Source organism: Oxyura jamaicensis, chromosome 2 (genome assembly GCF_011077185.1).
Source record: "Oxyura jamaicensis isolate SHBP4307 breed ruddy duck chromosome 2, BPBGC_Ojam_1.0, whole genome shotgun sequence".
Lineage (NCBI taxonomy): Eukaryota > Metazoa > Chordata > Aves > Anseriformes > Anatidae > Oxyura > Oxyura jamaicensis.
Genome location: NC_048894.1, coordinates 90,232,000 through 90,252,250, shown reverse-complemented (window position 1 = coordinate 90,252,250; position 20,251 = coordinate 90,232,000). Strand labels below are relative to the sequence as shown.

The 20,251-nt window shown below is 38.4% G+C and overlaps 1 protein-coding gene across 5 annotated transcripts in view; it reads left to right on the top strand.

Annotated features, from left to right (window-relative positions):
- The window catches only part of TMEM245 (transmembrane protein 245), a 90,544-nt gene that overhangs the window by 33,738 nt on the left and 36,555 nt on the right, over positions 1 to 20,251 (top strand). For all 5 annotated transcript variants that reach the window (XM_035319707.1, XM_035319706.1, XM_035319705.1 and 2 more), the window contains 6 exons: positions 676 to 758; positions 2,720 to 2,810; positions 3,570 to 3,668; positions 7,163 to 7,294; positions 14,356 to 14,478; positions 19,999 to 20,144. In XM_035319707.1, coding sequence (XP_035175598.1) covers positions 676 to 758; positions 2,720 to 2,810; positions 3,570 to 3,668; positions 7,163 to 7,294; positions 14,356 to 14,478; positions 19,999 to 20,144 — 674 coding nt within the window. The remainder of the gene's footprint in view (positions 1 to 675; positions 759 to 2,719; positions 2,811 to 3,569; positions 3,669 to 7,162; positions 7,295 to 14,355; positions 14,479 to 19,998; positions 20,145 to 20,251) is intronic.

Below are 20,251 nucleotides of genomic sequence, written 5' to 3'. Positions count from 1 at the left end.
TTCCTTTTTTTTTTTTTTGGAGCTGTAATTCATACTGGAAATAGTCAATGGAGACTGAATGTTTCGCTTGCATACAGTTACGGAACAAAAATCAGATGGGTTCTGATGTTAGTCTCCTTTTTCCAAAATGTAGGCTTACATAATGTCAAGTACTTAAAATCAAAAGCTTTAAAAGCTGTGCAAACATTCCAGCCCAAAGCTTCCTTACATTCATAAAAGGAACATTAAGATACTTATATATGGAGTCTTTTATCTTTCTTACTGAAGAAAGAATTTGCTGCGGCACTTCATTGTATGGTTGGTCATATTAGAGCTGAGCATTCATTAATTTTTATTCTTCTTTGATCCATGCCTTTAAAAGATAGATCTGAAACTATGATTTGTATTTTAGTACTTCCTTTGATAGCACTGCTGCATTGTTAGTTTTTTTTCACTGATGAGATAAGGTTCAAATTTCCATTTGCCATTGCTAGTTACACAGTGCATGACCAAAGTTGTCAGAACAGAGTGCTGTTTATCGTATTGATTGTTTTTCTGGGCTAATGGCACTTCATTCTTCATAATGGGTTGTTTGTGTTTTAAGAATTATTCTTTAAATGTATCACAAACTCTCTGATTGTAGGTAGAGTTCCTGTTTGCATTACATAACATTTCTTCTCTCTATATTTAATTCAGGTACATCAAGAGAGCGTTCACATGATTCAAGTCACAAGCAGCTTGATCAATGAGACAGTAGCCAGTCACCCAGAATGGGCAAAGTAAGAATGCTGAAGTTAAACAAATAGTATAGGGTGGATAAACAAGCTTCCAGGTGCTGTTAACATTTTTCTTTAACTTAAAAAGTCCCCAGGCTGAACAGAAATGGGAGTAACTCTTGCAGATGTAAAATCTGAACTCTCAGGCCGCAGCAGTGCTAATGCCTCATTCTGGAAGAGCGTCATGTGGTATCTGATTGAGAACTGTTTGGAATTTGGTGGAGAAGGACAGCTGTATAAACTTCTCTAGTTACAGCTTTGGAGAAAAGCGTGCATGGTGCCGAGAATAAAGAGGCCAATATTCCTTTTGCTTTTACCTGGAAAAGAAAAGTAATAGGAAAGATTGCTCTAAAAGATTGTGAGCTGAGAGTTGAAATATTTTTTCAGTGTAGAGAGCTGGCTGCACAATGTCTTTGACAGAATAGAAGTTGAAAGAAATGTTTCTAGAATTGACTGAAGAAGAGTTCAAGGGTGGAAAGAATGGTGGATGGGAAAAGTTTGGTATGAATTGGTTAGGAAAGGCTGTTTCTATTGAGAATAGATGTGTATTATATATAGCGGGACGCCTGTAGATGTGATATATGTAATGGTTAAAGAAAAAAGCAAGGTAAATGTTAAGGGAGGGAGAAGATCATGAACGAAATGAACATAGAGGAGAAAAAAAAGGGTGGCCTGCTGAGCAAACTGATTGCATGAACAGCAGAGTGGAAATAGGTAAGGAAGGAGTGTGGTTTTGAAGGAGAGTTGTTCAGGTTTACTTTTGTTCTGCTTTAGCTAAACAGACCTTGAGTGAAGGTGAGTCCAGGCACTTCACGGGCAAAAAATAGTTGACTTTTTTTCAAGAGCACCTTCTAGACAAAAGCAACAACAGTTTAATAGGATCAAAAGAAACTGCATGCTGTTTTCTAAGAGCAAGGGAAATTTTCAAAAACAGAACTAAAGTGATATAATTGATAAATGCTATAATAAAGTATTTTAACAATGCTTAATCACAATCACTTTTAAGTGCTCCCTCTTGATTCTTCCTTCATGGCGTTTCTTCTGTTGTTTGGCCTTCCCATTTAGCTATAGGATGGGAGTAAGTAGCACTAAGGAAAATAAAGCTTGACTGTCTGAAGCATATTCACACAATGAAAACACCAGAGTTCTAGCTGAGTAATTAGCAGAATTTTAGATTACATTATATTTAGAGACATTTAGATTTACATTATATTTAGAGACAAGTGACTGAGATGTCTTTGAAATCCTGTTCAGAACATTCCTGAAGAATTACATGGGCAGAAGGGCTTCAGTACTGAGTTAGGTGAACAAATGCAGCAGTTTGGGTTTGCCTTTTTTTGAAGGTCTGCACTATAGTCATTGAACCAAGATGTAGAAAGCCAAAGCAGGGAATGTGCGCCCTCTATTCAACAATGCTGAAATGCTGGCAATTCAGTTGGTCCGTTACTTGAAAGTGACAGGAATCCCTGAAGATAGGTATGAGTGGATAGCTTTGTAGATACTTGGAAATAACTGGCCCTCCAGCCTATTGTTTCATCCTGTTCCCTATGCAGGAAACGACATTAACAATTAGCATTCAGCTCATAATTCAGAAGGTGGTCTTTGCAACTAAAAAAGGTTGATTTACATAGTATTGTCAGAAAGCTAGAAAGCTGGGAAAATTTATAAGAACATAATATGAATAAGGATCTCTTTTTGAAAAAGTTGAGATACAAATTAAACTAAGGTTTCAGGAACCTTAGTGAATTACAAATGTAATGCCATGCCCTAGACTGAGTTTTGCTTTGCTTGTTAAAAAGTCTGCTCTTTGACATGTTCAACAAAATTGTCTAGTTGCAGTATACATTTTTCACCTTAGCTATTTATTGTTGCTTCAATATGTTAATTTGTATTGTGTTTCAGGTATACGAAATGAGTAAAATATGTAACAATTAACTTTATATTCCTTCTTTAAAACAAAACAGCTGGCTCCCAGAAGCCCAGGTTATTCAGAAGGCGCTCAACTCAGCAGCTAATAATGTGTATCAGTATGGCCGAGAGTGGATTACACATAAGGTAAGAGTACGGTCCCCCTGCCTTTTTTAATGTGTTGGTTTTGTGTGTTTCATAAAAGGAAAAAAGAAATAAAAAGGTTTTCTCAGTGTTCCTTTTCTATGTGGTTAGCTGTTTTGTTAACAGATCTACTCCTTCTAATCTTGAGTCTGTGAGGGAAGGAAGGCTGGGAGTGGTTTCAATAGTCTTTGTGCTCGGAGGAATATTTTTTATAAGAGCTGAAAGAAAATCATTTTAATAAGACTGCCAGCAAAAATACATCAAACAAAGATGAGTATTTTTTTTTTATCTGGTTATAGCTGTCCAATTTTAGAAAATGTATTTTTTTTTTCCCTACCACCAGTATTCTAATTACTATGTGGGCAGTGTGTGGTAGATTGACATGTTATTTATTTATTTTTAAGTTAACATTTTTCAGGAGGATTTGTCATACGCGTTTTGGTAACTAGCACACATCTCAAATAATTTGAATATTTACTCTGAGTAAGATTTTGGATTAAGCATTTTAGAGACCGTGTTAGTTTTTTGGTGTAGATAGAAGCCTGAGTTTAGTGTGGCAGAATGTTTTTTACAGATAAAATCTTTGTTATGAACCGTGTTGGTCTGAAGTGTGTATTCCATAGTAATACTTGGTTTTTCCAATTATCGGGGTTTGTGCCGTGCCTTTACTGACAGTTCTCTGTGCTTTCTTTAGCTTTGAGTTTGTCAGTAGATGGTAGCTTCGTTCCGTCCCTTGTAATAAAGGATTTCTGTATGTTTCAGCTCCATAAAATTTTAGGAGAAAAAGTGAACAACACCGCTGTGATTGAAAAGCAAGTGCTAGAGCTCTGGGACAGGCTTTATCACTCTTGGTTTGTGAAGGTGGGTAACTTACATGTTATTTATAGAAATGATCACTTAGAGAGATTAGTAGAAAGTTTGGATTACTGAGTAAAGATCATAATAACAGCAAATTAGTTTTTTTAGAAAAAGCTCGTTCTACAGCTACAGTTTGAGTACATTCAGAACTATGTCCTTATGTGTATACAATTATGCATTATAAATTGCAATAATAGCAAACTGTGTTCACTTTTTATATTTAGTATTTTGTAGCTTAGAGCATTCTATTGAATTTCTGTGATCTTGTGGGGTTAGGAAAAAGCTGGTATTCTGCCTGATTTCTGTAACTTTTATTGATTTGAAATTTTTAGAAGTTGTCCTTTCACATTACTTTAAATGCATTTTTGCGAATGCCAAAAATGGGTTCTGCACACTGAATCTTGAAAAGTTCGTAAGAGCTAAATCATTTTCATGCTGTCAGTGCTGTTTGCCTGTAAAGGAAAAAGTAAGCAATTCATTAGCCATGGTGCAATGGAAATATCAAAATCCACAAGTCATACCTCTGAAATACTTCTCTATATTTAAATAATTGCAGTTACAGTTTATTAACTTTTCTTTATGCAGTCACTTTTAAAGTACTTCTGAAGTTTGAGGAAGATCGCAGTGTTGAAAGAAGTAAGAGTTTGAGTATTGTGATCAAAATAGTAGGGGAAGGAATCGGTTATTTCTTTTCACAAGATAATGCTGTCAGAAGCATGAAGATCATGTGGTAGACTACATGATGCTGTTGGGGAATATGAGACTGCTGAGGAGAAATAAAAGTTACATCTACAGGACATTTTGTTGGTCTTAAGCACTTAGTGTTGAATGCTTAACCCCCAAATTGCGTACTTTTGATACAGCTAATACTGATAAACTTAGGCTTTTACTCCTGTAAGCTGTGTGCCAGATGCACCCTGGCACTGCATGATTCAGCAGAACACGTGCTGGAGGGGAGTACCTTGTTGCTGCAGTATGCAGCACAGGTCTTACCTCTCTGACTTGCATTATGTAATTCCTTCCCTGCGGTTTGTTATTTAAGAGAAAACTACGAGGCTGTGGTCTTGTAGATGCTCTTGTAGAGCGGAGTAGCAAGCAGCCCTTCCAGGAGTCAGAAGGGCAGAAGGAGCTGCAGGAGCACATTGATGCTCCCTGCATATGATTTTGAAGTCTGTTCGCTTTGTTGATTGCTCAAAACCCTGTGCTTGCACTGGCACACTGGGCTGCAGCCGCTTACCTGCTTCTCCAGATTCAGTTTCTGATCCTGTTCTTTCTGTCACACCCCATGTCCACTTACGTGTCTTTCCTGGCTAATTTCCACCTGGCTATTTCTCTCTTAATATTGCAATGGCCTTGTGGGGTCCTTCAGATTATCTTAAAACGAGCGGACTGGATGTAAGCTAAATTCCAGCATGCAAAACATCTGTCCGATACCTAACAGTCTCAGTAAAGCGTTCAAGCTCCCCATCATTTCAGTTGTATGAGCATAATAATCACGCTTCATTCTGAGGCCTGCGTGGTGTTGCTGTAGCCTGTAGGTGACTGAAGAACCCAAGTTCAGGGGATGCTCTTCCTTGAGAGCTATAGAGTTGAGGAGGAATTGCCAACAAAATGTTAATTCAACCAGTAACTTCAACTTTGTGAAAAGATCGGTAGGCAGCAAATGGTGTATACTTTAAAAGGTTCTTAGGATGTTGAGAGATTAATTACCATTGAGTCTCTGTACTCATTGAAGTAAAATAATGACAGAATCATAAATCACTTGGAAGATGAGGGCATAAATGCAATTGAATTACCGTCTTCGGGGAGAACTAGTCTTGCTAGTCTATTCAGGTGTGAAGTGTTTTGTTTTGTTGTGTTTTAAGATTAGTAAATTTGTTAGAGGAATCAGTTGACAATTTCCTTGAATCCTCTCTTTAAAAGGCTGTAGGTGCTACTGCAGTGTAATTGTGGAGTAACTGAACTTGAAGTGGGCATTAGCAATGTAAAAAAAATGTGCAAGTGATAACGCAATTCTGCTGGTTAATGGCTAGAATAGTCTTTGAAAATAGAACTAGATAAACAGAAAATAGATTTCTCGTGGTTTACGAATACAAAAGGCTTATTGTAGGTAGATTTTTGACTGTTTGCATGTTTCTGCATGTCTCTAAATAAACTGTCTGCCTAGAAAAGAGATCTCTGCTTTGCTGTGGATTGTTAAACAACTTTGCTAATTCTACATGATAAAATGTAACTGCGTCTAGGGAGAATTGGTAGTAAATAAAAAATATAATCATAGAATCATTCAGGTTGGAAAAGATCTCTAAGATTATCTAGTCCCACCTGTAACCTAGCACTGACAAGTCTGCTACTAAGCCATGCTACTAAGCACTACATCTGCATGTTTCTTGAAGACCTCCAGGGATGGTGACTCAGCCACTTCCTTGGGTAGCCTATTCCAATCCACACAACCCTTTCAGTGAAGAAATTTCTCCTTTTTTCTCCCGGAAATTTCTTCAAACAAAACCTTCCCTGATGCAACTTGAGGCCATTTCTTCTTTCCTATCTCTTGTTGCTTGGGTGAAGAGATTGATCCATATAAATCAGTGCAGGGACTTCACTCAGTATAATACTTGATATATATGTCAGAAAAAGATAATGTCATTTCAAATGCAGAATGATAAGGTTAGAGTTTTGGAAAACTCTGACAGAAGTAGAGGGATGCGTGTATAAACATCAGAGATACGAGCTTGATCTGTTTTAATCAACAGGTTGGCTTGTATTTTCTAGCTGTATAATTGTGGCATCGTTCTTTGAAACTCTTCGTTACAGTCCCAGACTGAGTCAGATAGTCTTGGATTAGATTGTGGTCACGTGTGGTTCAGTTGCAGAATAGACAACTTCGTAATTAGGGTAAAGCCACCTAAGTAACTAGCTGTTGTGTTTATGACCATTTTCTGTGCTCTTGGCTGCGTCGCAGTTACAAACCTTTGTAGTCATCAGAAATCCTCCATGCTTCCAGTTTAGTTTTTAGCTTCTGCATGACTGAATGTTACCAGTGAGAAGCAGATGCTAGTTATGAGGGAACTAGTTGTTTTGGCAGCTTCTCGTATTGGTCTTTGTGGGCTGTACTGGAAGAAGTTATATGTTACAAACAGTAAATTATGTAGGCAGTAACTGAAATCATTACCTCTTGTGTGCTTTCTTAAAGAGCAAGATAGATACCGTTGTCTCAGTCAGACTGTCAAGCTGATGTTTAACTGAGATGAATCAGTACAATGTGCAGAGCTGTACTCAAACGGGATAATTAACTACAGTTTTCTGTCAGCTTTTAGTTTTTCAGTTGTACAGAGAAATGCTTTCTTACTTCCAGGTATTTTTGAGGATGCCAATTAAAGCAGGTCTGACTATTAAGATGCATGTTGGACATGTTGTTCCTCATTAAGAAAATTTTTGTCTTTGGCTTTCACATTTATTAAGTTATTCACGTCTGGTATCCTTCCATCTTTTTCTTTAAGAATGTAACACATTCTGGAAGACACAAAGGACACAAATGGCACATAAACCGTCAAAACAGCTGGCTTGGTGATATTCTGGACTGGCAAGATGTTGCTTCATTTGTTCATGATAACATTGAAACATTTCTTTCGGTATGTATTGTTTGCTCTTACTACCAAATTGGTCTCATTTTAACTGATATTAATACTTTCGTGGACTCCTGCTAAGGACATGGCGTGCACGGATGTGGAAACATTGGTAGTAGTATTTACCATTACCTGTGTAATATTTGTAAGTCTCTTTAGGATATATTCATACTACAAACAGAACCAAGTGTGATGAGGAAGCCCCCCTGACTTCAGCATCTTAAATGATATTTGCTTGCCAGAAGTCTTCCCGAGTGGGATTGTTACTGTAGGATCACCTATGTCACCTTCAAGCTGGATAAATTCTTCTTAGGCTGTAGTTTACTCCTCTGTTCTTGGAGGTCCTTTCTTTGGAATTGTTCTTTATCTGTCTCTTCTAGAAATGCTGCTACTTGCCAAATCTCAGTTTGCTTCAGCCTTGGTTTTATGTAAAATGTGTGGCAACTGCAGGGTTGGAGGCTTTTATTTTTTCTTTTTTAAAAAAGAATACCATTTGTCTAGGTTATAAGTGAGAAATATATTGACCAAGAGTTTGTAAGATACATTTATATATTACAAATACATATAAATATTGTGTGTGTGTGTGTGTGTGTATGTGTGTGTATTTTGTAGTCGTATTTTTTCCTCAAATTATTATTCATGGGGTTGAAAGCAGCTTATTTCTCTTTTATGAAAGTTCTGTGGAGAATGAAATTAATATTTTACACTGTGTGAGTCTCTGAATTAATGCACTGGACCTTTCACCTCATTAGGAGAAAAAGAAAAAGCATTGAAAGCAATCAGAACTGAAGCAACTACATTTGTCTAAAAAATGATGTTGAATCTGAAGCACTTAACATACAGTCAGTCCCCGATACAGTTCATCTTTGACTTGAGCTGTTGTAATCTAGAAGTATATTCAGGTTAATGTTTATCCATGTTTAAGGAATATTATTTATTATCTAACTTGCAACATAAGATTTCTGTGGATGCAATTTAAGCAGTTATTTGCCTTGAGGCAGCTCGTGGTCTCAACTGATGGGCATGTATGTGTCCTTGGTCTTCTCTCAACTGATGCTTAAATGTTTACAGTTTCTATCATTTAAAAAAAAAAAAAAGGGCAAGTCAAGAAGTTGAGACAAACTTCTTACTGTAGTGAACCTTTTTCAGTGAATAGTGAAAATTTGCTTAATTCTTTCTCTGTGTGCTTGGGGCACAGTTATAAACATCCAGAGCATATCATTTAAAATAAATGCAGAATGTGCTGCTAGGCAAGAGGGGGAGGAGGAGAAACTAAACTACTTGATAGGTGCTAGCTGTCTCCTTTACTCCATTGCTAAACAGTGCTCAGAAACCATAATAAGCGTGCTTCAGTAATCTAAGTAGGCTAAAATAATAGAGGAAATAATGAAAAGAGAATAAATATTTAAGACTGCAATACATTAATATTAAAAAAATTATCTAGCTAGCGTGCTTAACATTCTCTAAAATCTTGTTTAGAAATACAGGAAAAAAAATGCAGCAGTTGGCTTGCTTTCCTGTTTATATCCACGAACCCATTACTTATCAGCCGTGGGGAAACACCTGTCCTTTGTCTCCATACTCTCATGTCCATAATGACAGATTGTAACCTGGTCTGTATAGTATATAACTCTAAATCCTGATTTCACATCCTTATGGGTAGCATTTTCTTTGCTATCTGTCTCGTAAACAATCTATTGCATAAATATTACACTGTTTTAAATTAGAATCGATTTGAAAATCTGATTTGTGTTCATGGCTAGATCATTAAAGCTTAGAGATGATTAAAATGAGCGTACTTCTACCATAAGTCTAATGTTTCTAAGAAAGTTGCTTCACCTATCCTAGGTTACAGTGGAACTTTATTGTATTCTGGATTTATGTCTTTATGAGAGAATGAAAATCTTAGTGTTTTGAAGAAGAACAATTAGTTACTGTAGAATGGCATACTGAACTGGGAAGGATCAATATTTTAAATCATTTGGGTAGTTTGGGGGAGGATGGGGTTTGGAGTTTGTCATTTTTTTGTTTCATGGGCTTTTGCTCACATTTTTTGTGGGCTTTATTGTGTTCTGTGGTGCTATGCCTATGCATAGATTATGGCGAGAGTTTGCCGCAGAAAAAGTTGTGCTAGCCCCTTGGCATTTTGAAATATTTCAGAATAGTACAGATGACTATGTATTCTCTGAAAATACAACTATTTGACAGTGTTATATATATTGCAGTTATAAGCAGATAAGCTCTTTCCCATTCATGGAAATAGTAGCAAGTGTTCATCCTCTTTAGTAAGAGAAGGAACATCTGTTAAAAGAAAAATGTTAAAAAAGACAAATGGAATGTCTCTCTTTGGGCTTTTCCCATAATGGAAGAAACTTTCATATTAGTGTTGAAAGCATATAATTAAATGGCTGGTATAGCTATGCTGGGGAATTGCTGGCATTTATTTCATTTGTAACAGTATGCATCAATTCAGGAGTTTAACTGTGAGTATCAAGTAAAGCACTGTATCCCCCTCAAAACATGCTGTTCATTATAGTAGTCATATTTAGCTCTAGTTTGATGTAGTTAGACCTTGATTATTTTAAAGTAACTCACTATATAAACATGTAGATTACCTGCAGATTTTATATAAAGATAAGCTTTTCAAAATCATCATTACGTTTTTTTTTGTAAGCTATGGTGTTAGCAGCTCTGATATATTTCATCTTTGAATTCTTCTAGATTCAGTAGAAGCAGTAGTGTTATTAACCTGTTTTTTTTTTTTAGTAATATATTTCCAAAGTGGGGTTTGTTTCATCCTGTTCTTAGTTTGGGGAGAGGACGGGAGCGGGTCCTCACATCTGCCTCAAATTTTCCACCCCATGCTGAATCCTAAGGCATTTTTTTAGGTGAATGAAACATGCAATATGTTGCTGGGCTGTTAAGACTTAATTTCTGAGAAATGAAAAAGCCTCGTTCCTTCTCCACTCGCCTGCTTTTCCATTTGTACCCTTTCCTCCATTTCTTGAAGGTTTGAAACATTGAAAAAGCAAATTGCTGTTGGCTAAATGTGTGAATGATCACTCAAAACTCCCTTGATGGTATAGGAGACATTGCTCATGTCTCCTAAATTGATCTTGCTTTTTCCATAAGAGTATTCATCATTCTACCAGCAGCCAGTATCTCATTCAGAGATTTCCCAGGCAGAAAGACAGAAGACCTTCCATTAAAACATGCACAGTAAGCTTCAGCTTGGTTAGGTTTCTCGATCTGTTCCTTTAGCATGACTGATACACGTATGTTCCAAATCAGGTTGGGCTGACATCCAATTTCAATTGCTCAAATATTTCAATGAATTACCACATATCCCGATGTTTTCTCTGTCCCTGAGGATTTCTTCATGTACTTACCTAACTGTATCTCCAATACAGTTCATTCTTAGTTAATAATTAACTACCACGCACTCTTCCTAGTAAGCATTCTGAGATTCAGTGTTTTCTCTGGGACTCAAACGCTGCTGTGAACTCTTAGGTGCCGGGACTTAATGTTTTTGTTTTTGCGACTGTTAGTGGGATATTTGAGCACTTTCTGATACTGTATTCAGTGATGAATAATGTCTAATATTTCTGTCTTCTCATCCTTGTGATGAGAAGTGTGTAGTGAAATTTTAATTGTAGATATGCTTAAGGGGGAACTTTCTCCACAGCTGGAGACGAGTCCCAAAAGATGCCCTTGCCTTCATGGGAAATACCAAAAGTCTCCAAAATGCTCTATCCATGCTTACCCCAAACGAAATGCTAGGATGTTCTTCTAGGACAGCTGTTGTCACTGTTGATTGAACCCTGTGATAACTGCATCCAAGCTAACTGCAGATGTATGCTCAGGTTATTAGCTCCTTCGCCTAAAACTTGTAGGGAAACTTAAACAACTACAGCCTGTACTGGAGGAACATAATATCCTGATAGAAACTTTACCAGCCCCAACCAGATGTAAACTCTCTGGAGCAGATGGAACAAGTCCCTGTCCATGTGATCTGCTCATCAATAGCAGTGGGGGGTGAAAAGGGCTGTGTGTGTGTGGAGGAATTAAAGATAGTTGTGATTAGTATTTACAAGGCTGAGAAATTAGGCCAGTTTTAATCTTTAAAACAAAAAATTACCGGACTAACTTTCATTAATAGCACACTTAATGCTAACGACTTGTTTTACAATCTACTAATTGCTATTGCTGTGTATTCAAAGTAGTCAGTCAGTCTATAATAATCATATCCAGCAGTAGCTGTGAGGGTAGAATAGCATCATGTTGATGGCCTTGTAGTTAGCATTGCTATCAACTGTCAGTCACAGAAGTCAAGGGAATCAGGCTCAAGAGCTCTTCAGTAAGGAAACTGGAACTGGAGCATCATCTTCTCTCAAATTAAGGAGCTTGTCCTTTTTATAAAATGGTTTGTGTCATGTCTGGACAACTCCCACCCCTTGACCTCTGCCTTAGACCATATTTTGTGTGATGCTTGGAGAATTATTACTTTGCCTGATCATGGCAGGTGCCTTATCCTGTGCCTTTACCTCCACCCCATTTCTTAGTTGCTGTTGCTTTTTCTTAGAGCAAAAGCAGTCTTTTCTTAGCTCTCTTTGATGTCATCCTCATCAGTGAACTGTTTGTGTTTGAGGCCTCTGTTTTCAAAAAGTGTTCTTATTTTCAGTGCCTTTGCTATTTTCTGTAAACTCCACATCATAACGAGATACCTGTGACACCAAGGTCCTTTTCACACAGCAAGTCCCAGTAACGCTCTGGGACTGCAGTTTTGCAGTTAGCATAAAACTCACAGGCTATTTGAAATGTTGGAGGGAAGGGATGTCTCTTGGCAGGCTTGAGAGATGGGCATGTGCAAACCTCATGAAGTTCAAGGCCAAGTGCAAGGTCCTGCATCTGAGCTGGAGGAGTCCCAAGCACAAATATGGGCTGAGAAGAGAATGGATTGAGAGCAGCTCTGAGGAGAAGGACTTGGGTGTGCTGGTGGATGGAAAAACTCAGCATGAGCTGGCAATTTCTGCTTGCATCCCAGAAAACAAACTGGACTGCATCAAAAGAAGTGTGGCCAGCAGGTCAAGGGAGGTGATTCTCCCCCCTTTACTCCACCCTTATGAGGCATCATCTGGACAACTGTGTTCAGCTCTGGCGCTCCCAACAGAAGAAGGACGTGGACCTGTTAGAGTAAGTCCAGAAGAGAGCCATGAAGACAAAGGGCTGGAGCATCTTTACTAAGAAGAAAGGCTGGGTGTGTTGAGGTTGTTCAGCCTAGAGAAAAGATGGCTCCAGGGAGACCTTAAAGAGGCCTTCCAGTACCTCAAGGAGATCTACAGAAAAGCTGGAGAGGGACTTCTTACAGCGTAGTGATAGGACAAGGAATAAGGGCTTTAAAGTGGAAGAAGGTAGGTTTAGGTTAGATACAAGGAAGTTCTTTACTCTGGGAGCAGTGAGGCACTGACACAAGCTGCCCAGAGAAGCTGTGGATGCCCCATCCTTGGAAGTGCCCAAGGCCAGGCTGGACAGGGCTTTGGGCAACCTGGTATGGTGGGAGGTGTCCCTGCCCATGGTGGTTGGGTTGGAATTAGGCGATCTTTAAGGTCCCTTCCAGCCCAAACCATTTTGTGATTGTGTTGTTAGCAATGGCAGTACTATTCTAACTGATTATTTACTGATCGGCCTCTGCTTTAGCTACAGAATGCTCCTGCAAAAAATCACTGTCCTCCGTGTTTTCAGTCCGCATGGTGTAATGCACATTATTAAAGTTACCTGGTGACTGAGCGAACTTGGACCAACTGCTGTGTACCTTGAATAAATTTCTCAGTGCACAGAGTAAGGAAGTGTACATGTATTGTGGGAGAACACCTTTTTTCAACCGGATGTCATCATCACTTCTAGCCTGACTTGAGGCATTCTCAAAGGAGACTAAAAAATCTCCTCAAAAGATGAGCCTTTAAATACCTAACTCCATGACATAGTAAGAAGCATAGGCATCGTGTTTTTACTGTATATGGTAAATCCTCATCACCTCCCCCAGCAGTTATTCCCTCACAAAATTAAGCTTCATAAGTTACCTTCTGTATGTCTCATTTGATTCCAAAATAGAGATGGTCATGTGGCTCTGTTAGGCTGAAAAAATGTATGGCTTTTCAACTTCAACCTTGCTTCTTCTATCTGTGAATCAATTTGGCTAATACATTCTCACTGTGTTCCTTCTGAATGAAATAGGTGTTGAGGCTGTTGTGCACAGCTTTTAGGATGCTTCCCTTTGCCTTATCATGCCATTCCTTTTTGCCCTTAGCGTTTCTGAAGTTGCTGCCTTATTCAGATTGTTGTGTCTGTCTCCAAACATAAACTAATTTGGCTGCACTGGTATTTTGTATTTAAAGGCATGTCTCAAAACTCCTCTACTATCTGTAAGTAATAAGCAATCAGTTCCTCAAGCCACTACAGAATTTAATAGGTTGTATAGAGTTATTTGATTAATTTTCCATAACTGCTTGACTAACTATTGCATCCCTATGCAAAATCACAGCTTGTGTAGTTGTCTGCAGACATTATAAAAATTATGCGTCTTATTTACATAAGATATGTTTAAAACAAATTTATTAAAGCTGTAATTGTGTTAGTAGATTTGAAGCTAGCTTCAGATTTATTTCGGCTTTATGATGTTACTCCTTGTTCTTTGTGCTTTAGCATTTCTGCTTTTGAAAAGATGAGCTTTCCCTCCCAGGACAAGATCTGCTTTCAGTTGAAGGTGATACTGATCACAATAAACAAGTGTCACCACATCTAGATTTTCTGCAATTTTACATGATGAAATACTTTTGAGTACTGGGAGAAAAGTTCTTAAAACCTTGTAACCACCTATCTAGAAACCTGTCTTTGGTAAAGTAGACAGTTTAATAATACCTGTTACGATTTAGGGGTAAGGGAAGATGTATATTTTTTAATGTCATCTTTGTTTGACTTGATGGAGAAGAATCACTCTGCATGCAGTTAGGTTCTTGCTAATTCAGTCTGTTCCTGACTTTGTCTTCATTCCCCCCCTCCTTTTCCAGATCCTGGAGTCTCTGTGGATAGTGATGAGTCGCAACGTGAGCCTTTTGTTTACTACAGTTACAACATTAGTGACAATCCTTTTCCACAGTGGGACAGCTCTTCTCAATTTTGTGCTTTCAGTGGTAAGTAGTATGTTACACCTTTATGTGATTGATTTCACTGAAGGAACCTAATTGCACATCTTGTAATGTTGAAAATCATACCTAAAGAATTGAAAATGTCCTCTAAATGTACCTAATTCAGATGTTGCAACTTTCACATCAGTTGTTTGGGACACATCTGATGCAAAGGAGCCTAATTTCCACATCATAACTTCCACATGGAGGAGCTGAAAGTCCTCCTATCAGTCTGTTCATGGAAAACTTTTTGTTTCTGGCCTTGAAGATACTGAGCTGTACCTTGTGGTACCCTACATAACTGCTGAATCTTAGGGCGTGTCCTCGTAAGCATATCCTGAAACAAACCAACACTCTCAGAAAACGGATGAAATGTAATAGCTGCAAGATTGCTGAAGGCTTCTGAACATCTTCATCTCGGGTTGCGAGTAGTATTAAGGACTCTGGCCTGGGACTTTCTCCTGTTTTAACTCGACAAATACTGATACTGGAAGCATGACTGAAATCCATGTCTTGGTTGCTAGTTCAGCATTCAAAAACATTTGTTAGAAAACAAGGTGTTTTGCCAGTTTAACCTTACTGCCTTCATTGATGCTTGCTCAGGAGAGAGGTTTTTGTAAACAAAGCTGAAGAATGGCAAGTTCAGATGATAATTGCAGATCATCTCAATGCACTTGTTACCCTGACACAAAATTGAAATTCAGCTGTCTAATGGCTTATACCAGATTCCTTCTGTGCTGCTGTTGCGATGCATGCTCCTGCCTTTGTTGGTCATCAGGGTCCTGCTGCTTGCTGGGGCACCATGTAGTCAACTGGCTGAGCAGAGCTAGTTGGGATACTGGTGCCTTGGAATTCTTTTAAAGATTGGATGCCCTAAAGGCTACTATTCTTCCTCCACTTCTATTGTAGGCTGAGCGTTTGTCACAGTTTCTTTGGATCTCTCGAATTTACGTGACAAACATACATGATTAAACTTCATTAGAAAGCTCATTAGAAAACAAACAAACAAACATGCACAACAAGCCAGGGCTCAGTCCTCTTCATTATAATCTAGTCTAATGTGAACTCACTAGTTCATCACTTAATTCATGAGGTTTCTAACTCACAAGTTTTCTACTTCCTAATTTGCAGCTTCTAACTCGTAACTCAAATCTTCTGCAAAAAGTAACTTGTGTGCCTTTGAACAATACAGTTCCCTAGCCAGCAGTGAGAGTGGTCATCCTGCCTCCTCTGCCACGGTGCAGGTGACCCTTCTGTCACACCAGGAAGGATGGAAGCCTTAACAGTCCAACTGCTGTTGGATCCACTTTAGAAACTTTCGGGATAAGCTGGTGTATTTATACCTTCCAGTTTGGAAGTTTGGTCTGTGCCAATTCCATGAGTTAGCAGATTGAGAGGAAACTGCCAGACAATCAGTATTCAAGGGCTGTGGCTGCAGGTGATACTAGATGCACGGTGACTTCGAGCCCTTCCTAGCCATCATTCCTAGCAGCATGTGTCTTTTGTTTTGACATAGCTGTGCCTACCTGAAGATTAGTTAATGTTGTTAAACGCTGTGGGTGGGTGCTGCAATGTAGTCATTATTTGTCCTGTACATTTCATAGGCCTTTCTGTCTCGTCAGAACCATGGTTTATCATATTTATGGAAGTCTTTCACAAAGGTTCTTGTTACAAAAAGTAAATGTTTTCTTAAAAGAAGGTAACTTGATGAAACTTGTAGTAATAGTGTTGAGTGTGGAGTTACTAACAGGACTGACTGAAAGAGAAAGGACTCAAATTTAGAATTTTCAGAAAACAGACTGCACAAAACAGAGATTAGTACAATGCATTAATTGGGGCAGTAAGTGAATGAAAATTTTAGCTGTTGTGAGAACTTAGCTGACATTGTTTTTCTGGCTTTAAAGTACTTCTTAGCATAACTTAATTGAGCTATTCTGTAGTCCTTGAAGAAGTAATGTAATTGCTTCTTAAATTTTCAGTTTTTTTTTTTTTTTTTTTTCCTTCTGCAACAGTGTAATACAATAAGCAGAGAAAATCGAAATGTGACTCTAGGATAAAGCACTGTGGCTTTCTTAACTTTGCAGCATGCATCATTACTGAATTCTATTTGGGATTATATCATTATTAGATTTATCTTTTACTCACTTTGCTTTCTTAAAAGCTAAAGAAGAAAAAAAAACCAAGTGAGGAGAAGATCAGAAGTAACCGTAAAAGTTACTATTCCTTCAGGATCTCAAGGAATACTTTTTTTTGGCTTTTCATAGAATCATGGAATGGTTGGGATTGGAAAGAACCCTAAAGATGACCTGGTTCCAATCTCCCTGCCATAGGCAGGGACACCTCCACCGGACCAGGTTGCCCACAGCCCCGTCCAGCCTGGCCTTGAACACCTCCAGGGATGGGGCTGCCCAGAGAAGCTGTGGATGCCTGTGCCAGGGCCTCACCACCCTCACCATGAAGAATTTCCTCCTAACATGTAACCTAAATCTACACCTTTTAAATTTAAAACCATTACTTAAAAAACTATGCTTTAATACATGGAAATAATGGACATGTTGTTCAGAGCCTCTAATTTGAAAAAAAAAGCATTCACTCGGATGCAATCTGTGAGTGTAGCATATCCCTCCGCAATCCAGTCAGGCTACATTCAGATGTTCAACAGACACTTGAAAATTGATCATTTGTTGCAAGAGTGCTGCTTCTATTTTACTTCTGTTTTGAGTGCAAGTTCCTATCCACACACGTTCACATGCGTATATATATAAGCGGGTGTGTGTCTGCTCACTCTGTTAAAAGTTGGAAGACAAAATCTCCATTTGGCAGAGAGGTATCTAGAGTCCTGCAGGAAATACACAGATTTCTGATGCTTTTTTCGTTCATTGGAAAACTGAGCATGAAAGCGTTACAGAAATATTTCCAAAGTCTATGGACCTGACATACAAGAGATTAAACTATGTGCTTCTTGATACATGTGGAAATGCTGAATTACCATTTTAGCCTAGTGTTTACTCATAGTTTTGGCCTTGAATTCAGTCTATTCACCCTCAAATTAGAGTATTTAAAGTTTCAGAGCCTGTGGCTATAGAATAAATTCTAAAGCAGGAAAGTGTAATCTGTCAAGTGTTTAACACTGGAAAGAGCTTATGTTATTTTCTGTGACTTCCTCCTCAGAGTCCTCAGCAGGATCTTGAATTTTGCTGGTTAGGAAAAAATTCATGTCTGAAATCTTAGGTATCCTGTCAAAGAGATCTGAAAATTTTCAAATGCCAGTAGAGAGAGGGATGCTGCTGAATGTACCATTGAAGCTATTCTACTCATTAGAAAAGTTGGCAAGCTACTTGATATCAAATTGCTAGATTCTGTGTTGCTGCTTCTTTGCATTTCTGTACCTACTGTGCTAAAGAAAATACAGTAATTTCCCAAAATGCAGCTGATCTAAAATTCAGTTGATTTTATATGGTGCTGTGGTTACATGCACGTTGTCTTAACAAGAAGTGAACTTAGGTTTGTTAATCTTTTCATAGTTTTTAGTCCATTTTAACACTGTTCTATTGCTGTTCATCCCCATTGCCACCTTGGCTTCTGCAGTTCAGGTGGGTATGTCTAAGTTGGTGTATCCATCGCTCCCTAAGGAAGGCAGTTTCTTTTGTGGGCACTGGGGAAGAAAAGTTGTTCCAGCGAGTACAGGTTCTGTGCTTGTTGCCACTTGAACTAATCCCCAGCTCTTGTTCATAGTTGCCTTAAATCAGCACTGTATGTTTCTCATGCCACAGGGAATCGAGCTTTGCCTGATTGCTGCAGTTAATTTCCTCATTCCCTGGCTGCCATACATTTTTCAAAGGGTAACATATTAAGGAGTTAACTGAAGCTGTCCTAACAAAACGAGATTCAGTGGAGCTTTTTTTTTTTTCACTTTTCTTTTTGTGAGTGTCGGGACGAGAGGATATTGCATGTCTAGCAGTATGCTGCTTTCGGTGTTGAAAGCTGCATTGCAGGAAGGATCTGTAACCAGGTCCCAGTGGAAGGAAGAAGGATGGTGTTTTCACCATCTGGATGCCTGCTTCAGGGTGGTGAGTTTTGTAGCTAAATCAGGAAACATTACTGTAGCTTAGGAGGCAGGCCCTACCAAGGAGAAAACAACCATGTTTGCAGCATTACAAAAGATAGTAAACCTGATTCAGGTTTTAAGATTTACTTAAAGTTGTAAGTGTGAGTTACAGTTTAGCTGATCCTGCTGCTGGATTACTTCTCATTAAACCTCTTTTTTTTTTATGATCTTGAAATTAACAGCATGCTGAGCAAATGTGCTGATGTAATGACTTGCTTTAGTTGATAGATTGGTTGATCACCCAAGGGCAGAGTTGCACACCTTGGAAGGTCGAGTACAGCCCATATCTATATGTGATATTTTGGAAAGGGGTCACTGTGGGCGAACAGTTGAAAGTGACTTCCAAGTTAAAGGCTGTGATGGGGAAAAAAAAGGAACATTTTACTGAGTAGAAAAGAACTAGAGAAAGAGCAATGACAAATAGATGGCTTTGTTGAGACTGCTAACTTAATACTGCATGTTATGCTGTCTTCATTTTTTTCTGAACGTCTTCAGAAAGAATGCAGAAAAAGGGCATGAGGTGTCTGCAGACTGAGTAAGGTGCTTGAAAGCAGGAGTTATGTAGGTCAGACGGACTGGTTTATCAGAAGATTAGGATATGATTTACTCCAGCATACCGTTAGGTTGGAAATAAGGAAGGTCAAAGAATTCTTTTTAATCTTGGGAAGACAGATAAGAGAACTAAGGCTTGCAGATGAAGAAAATATAAGCCGTAGCTTACCATTGTAATATACAGAATGAATTTTCCTTGCTTGAGGTATTCAATTTCAAGCTGGAGACATTTGTGGTGTATGTTTAGCCAAAGAAATTGCTGAACCCGCTATCTGGAGTGTAAGTAAAACAGTAAATAGCAACATATCCGAAGCTAATACAGTCTGATTGTGTGTTTAGGTCTTTAAACTGAAACAATGCAACTGCTGTCACTTCTGCTGAGACTAATTTGTAAACTCGTAGTTGGGAATGCAAGCCTAATAAACACTGAAGATGTTCTGCTTGTAGGGTTTTGTTTAATTCATCCAGGATCCAGTTACACTGTGATTCTCCAGACAAGTCAGAGTTACTTGGTTTTGTTTGTTTTTAATAAAGGATGATAATATTTTATAATATTCTGATCCGCTAACCATGCTGGAAAAACAAAAACAGTCTAGATCATTGATCTAGATCAATATCTGGTTGCTTTAATGCAACTCTGTGAAGAGGCTAAAAGGAGCTAAGAGGTTGTGCTATCTAGATAAAACTGTTAAGTCCTTTGTGGAGCAGCCAGGCTGGAAGTTACCCTCCTAGCTCTGTGTGTTCCAAGCTTCTGGAATACTACTCTGACTTTCCAGTCAAGTTCAATGATCTGAAGCATATCTGCATACTGTAGTTCTTGAAACTATTTATTGCCTTCTGGTTTAAAACTCCAATTTGCCTTGCAGGTGATTTTCCTGACCACACTGTTCTACCTATTAAGCTCCAGTGATGAATACTACAAGCCAGTGAAGTGGGTGATAAGCCTGACGCCTCTGTCTCAGCCAGGTGCCTCCTCAAATATAGTTGGCCAATCTGTGGAGGAAGCAATAAGGTATGTTGCTGATTTCTTGCCCTTTCTGGATTTTTTTATTTTTAAAATTGGTATTCAATTACAAATACTAAGCACTTACAACAGCTCCTTTTTCAAAAGCATGACTT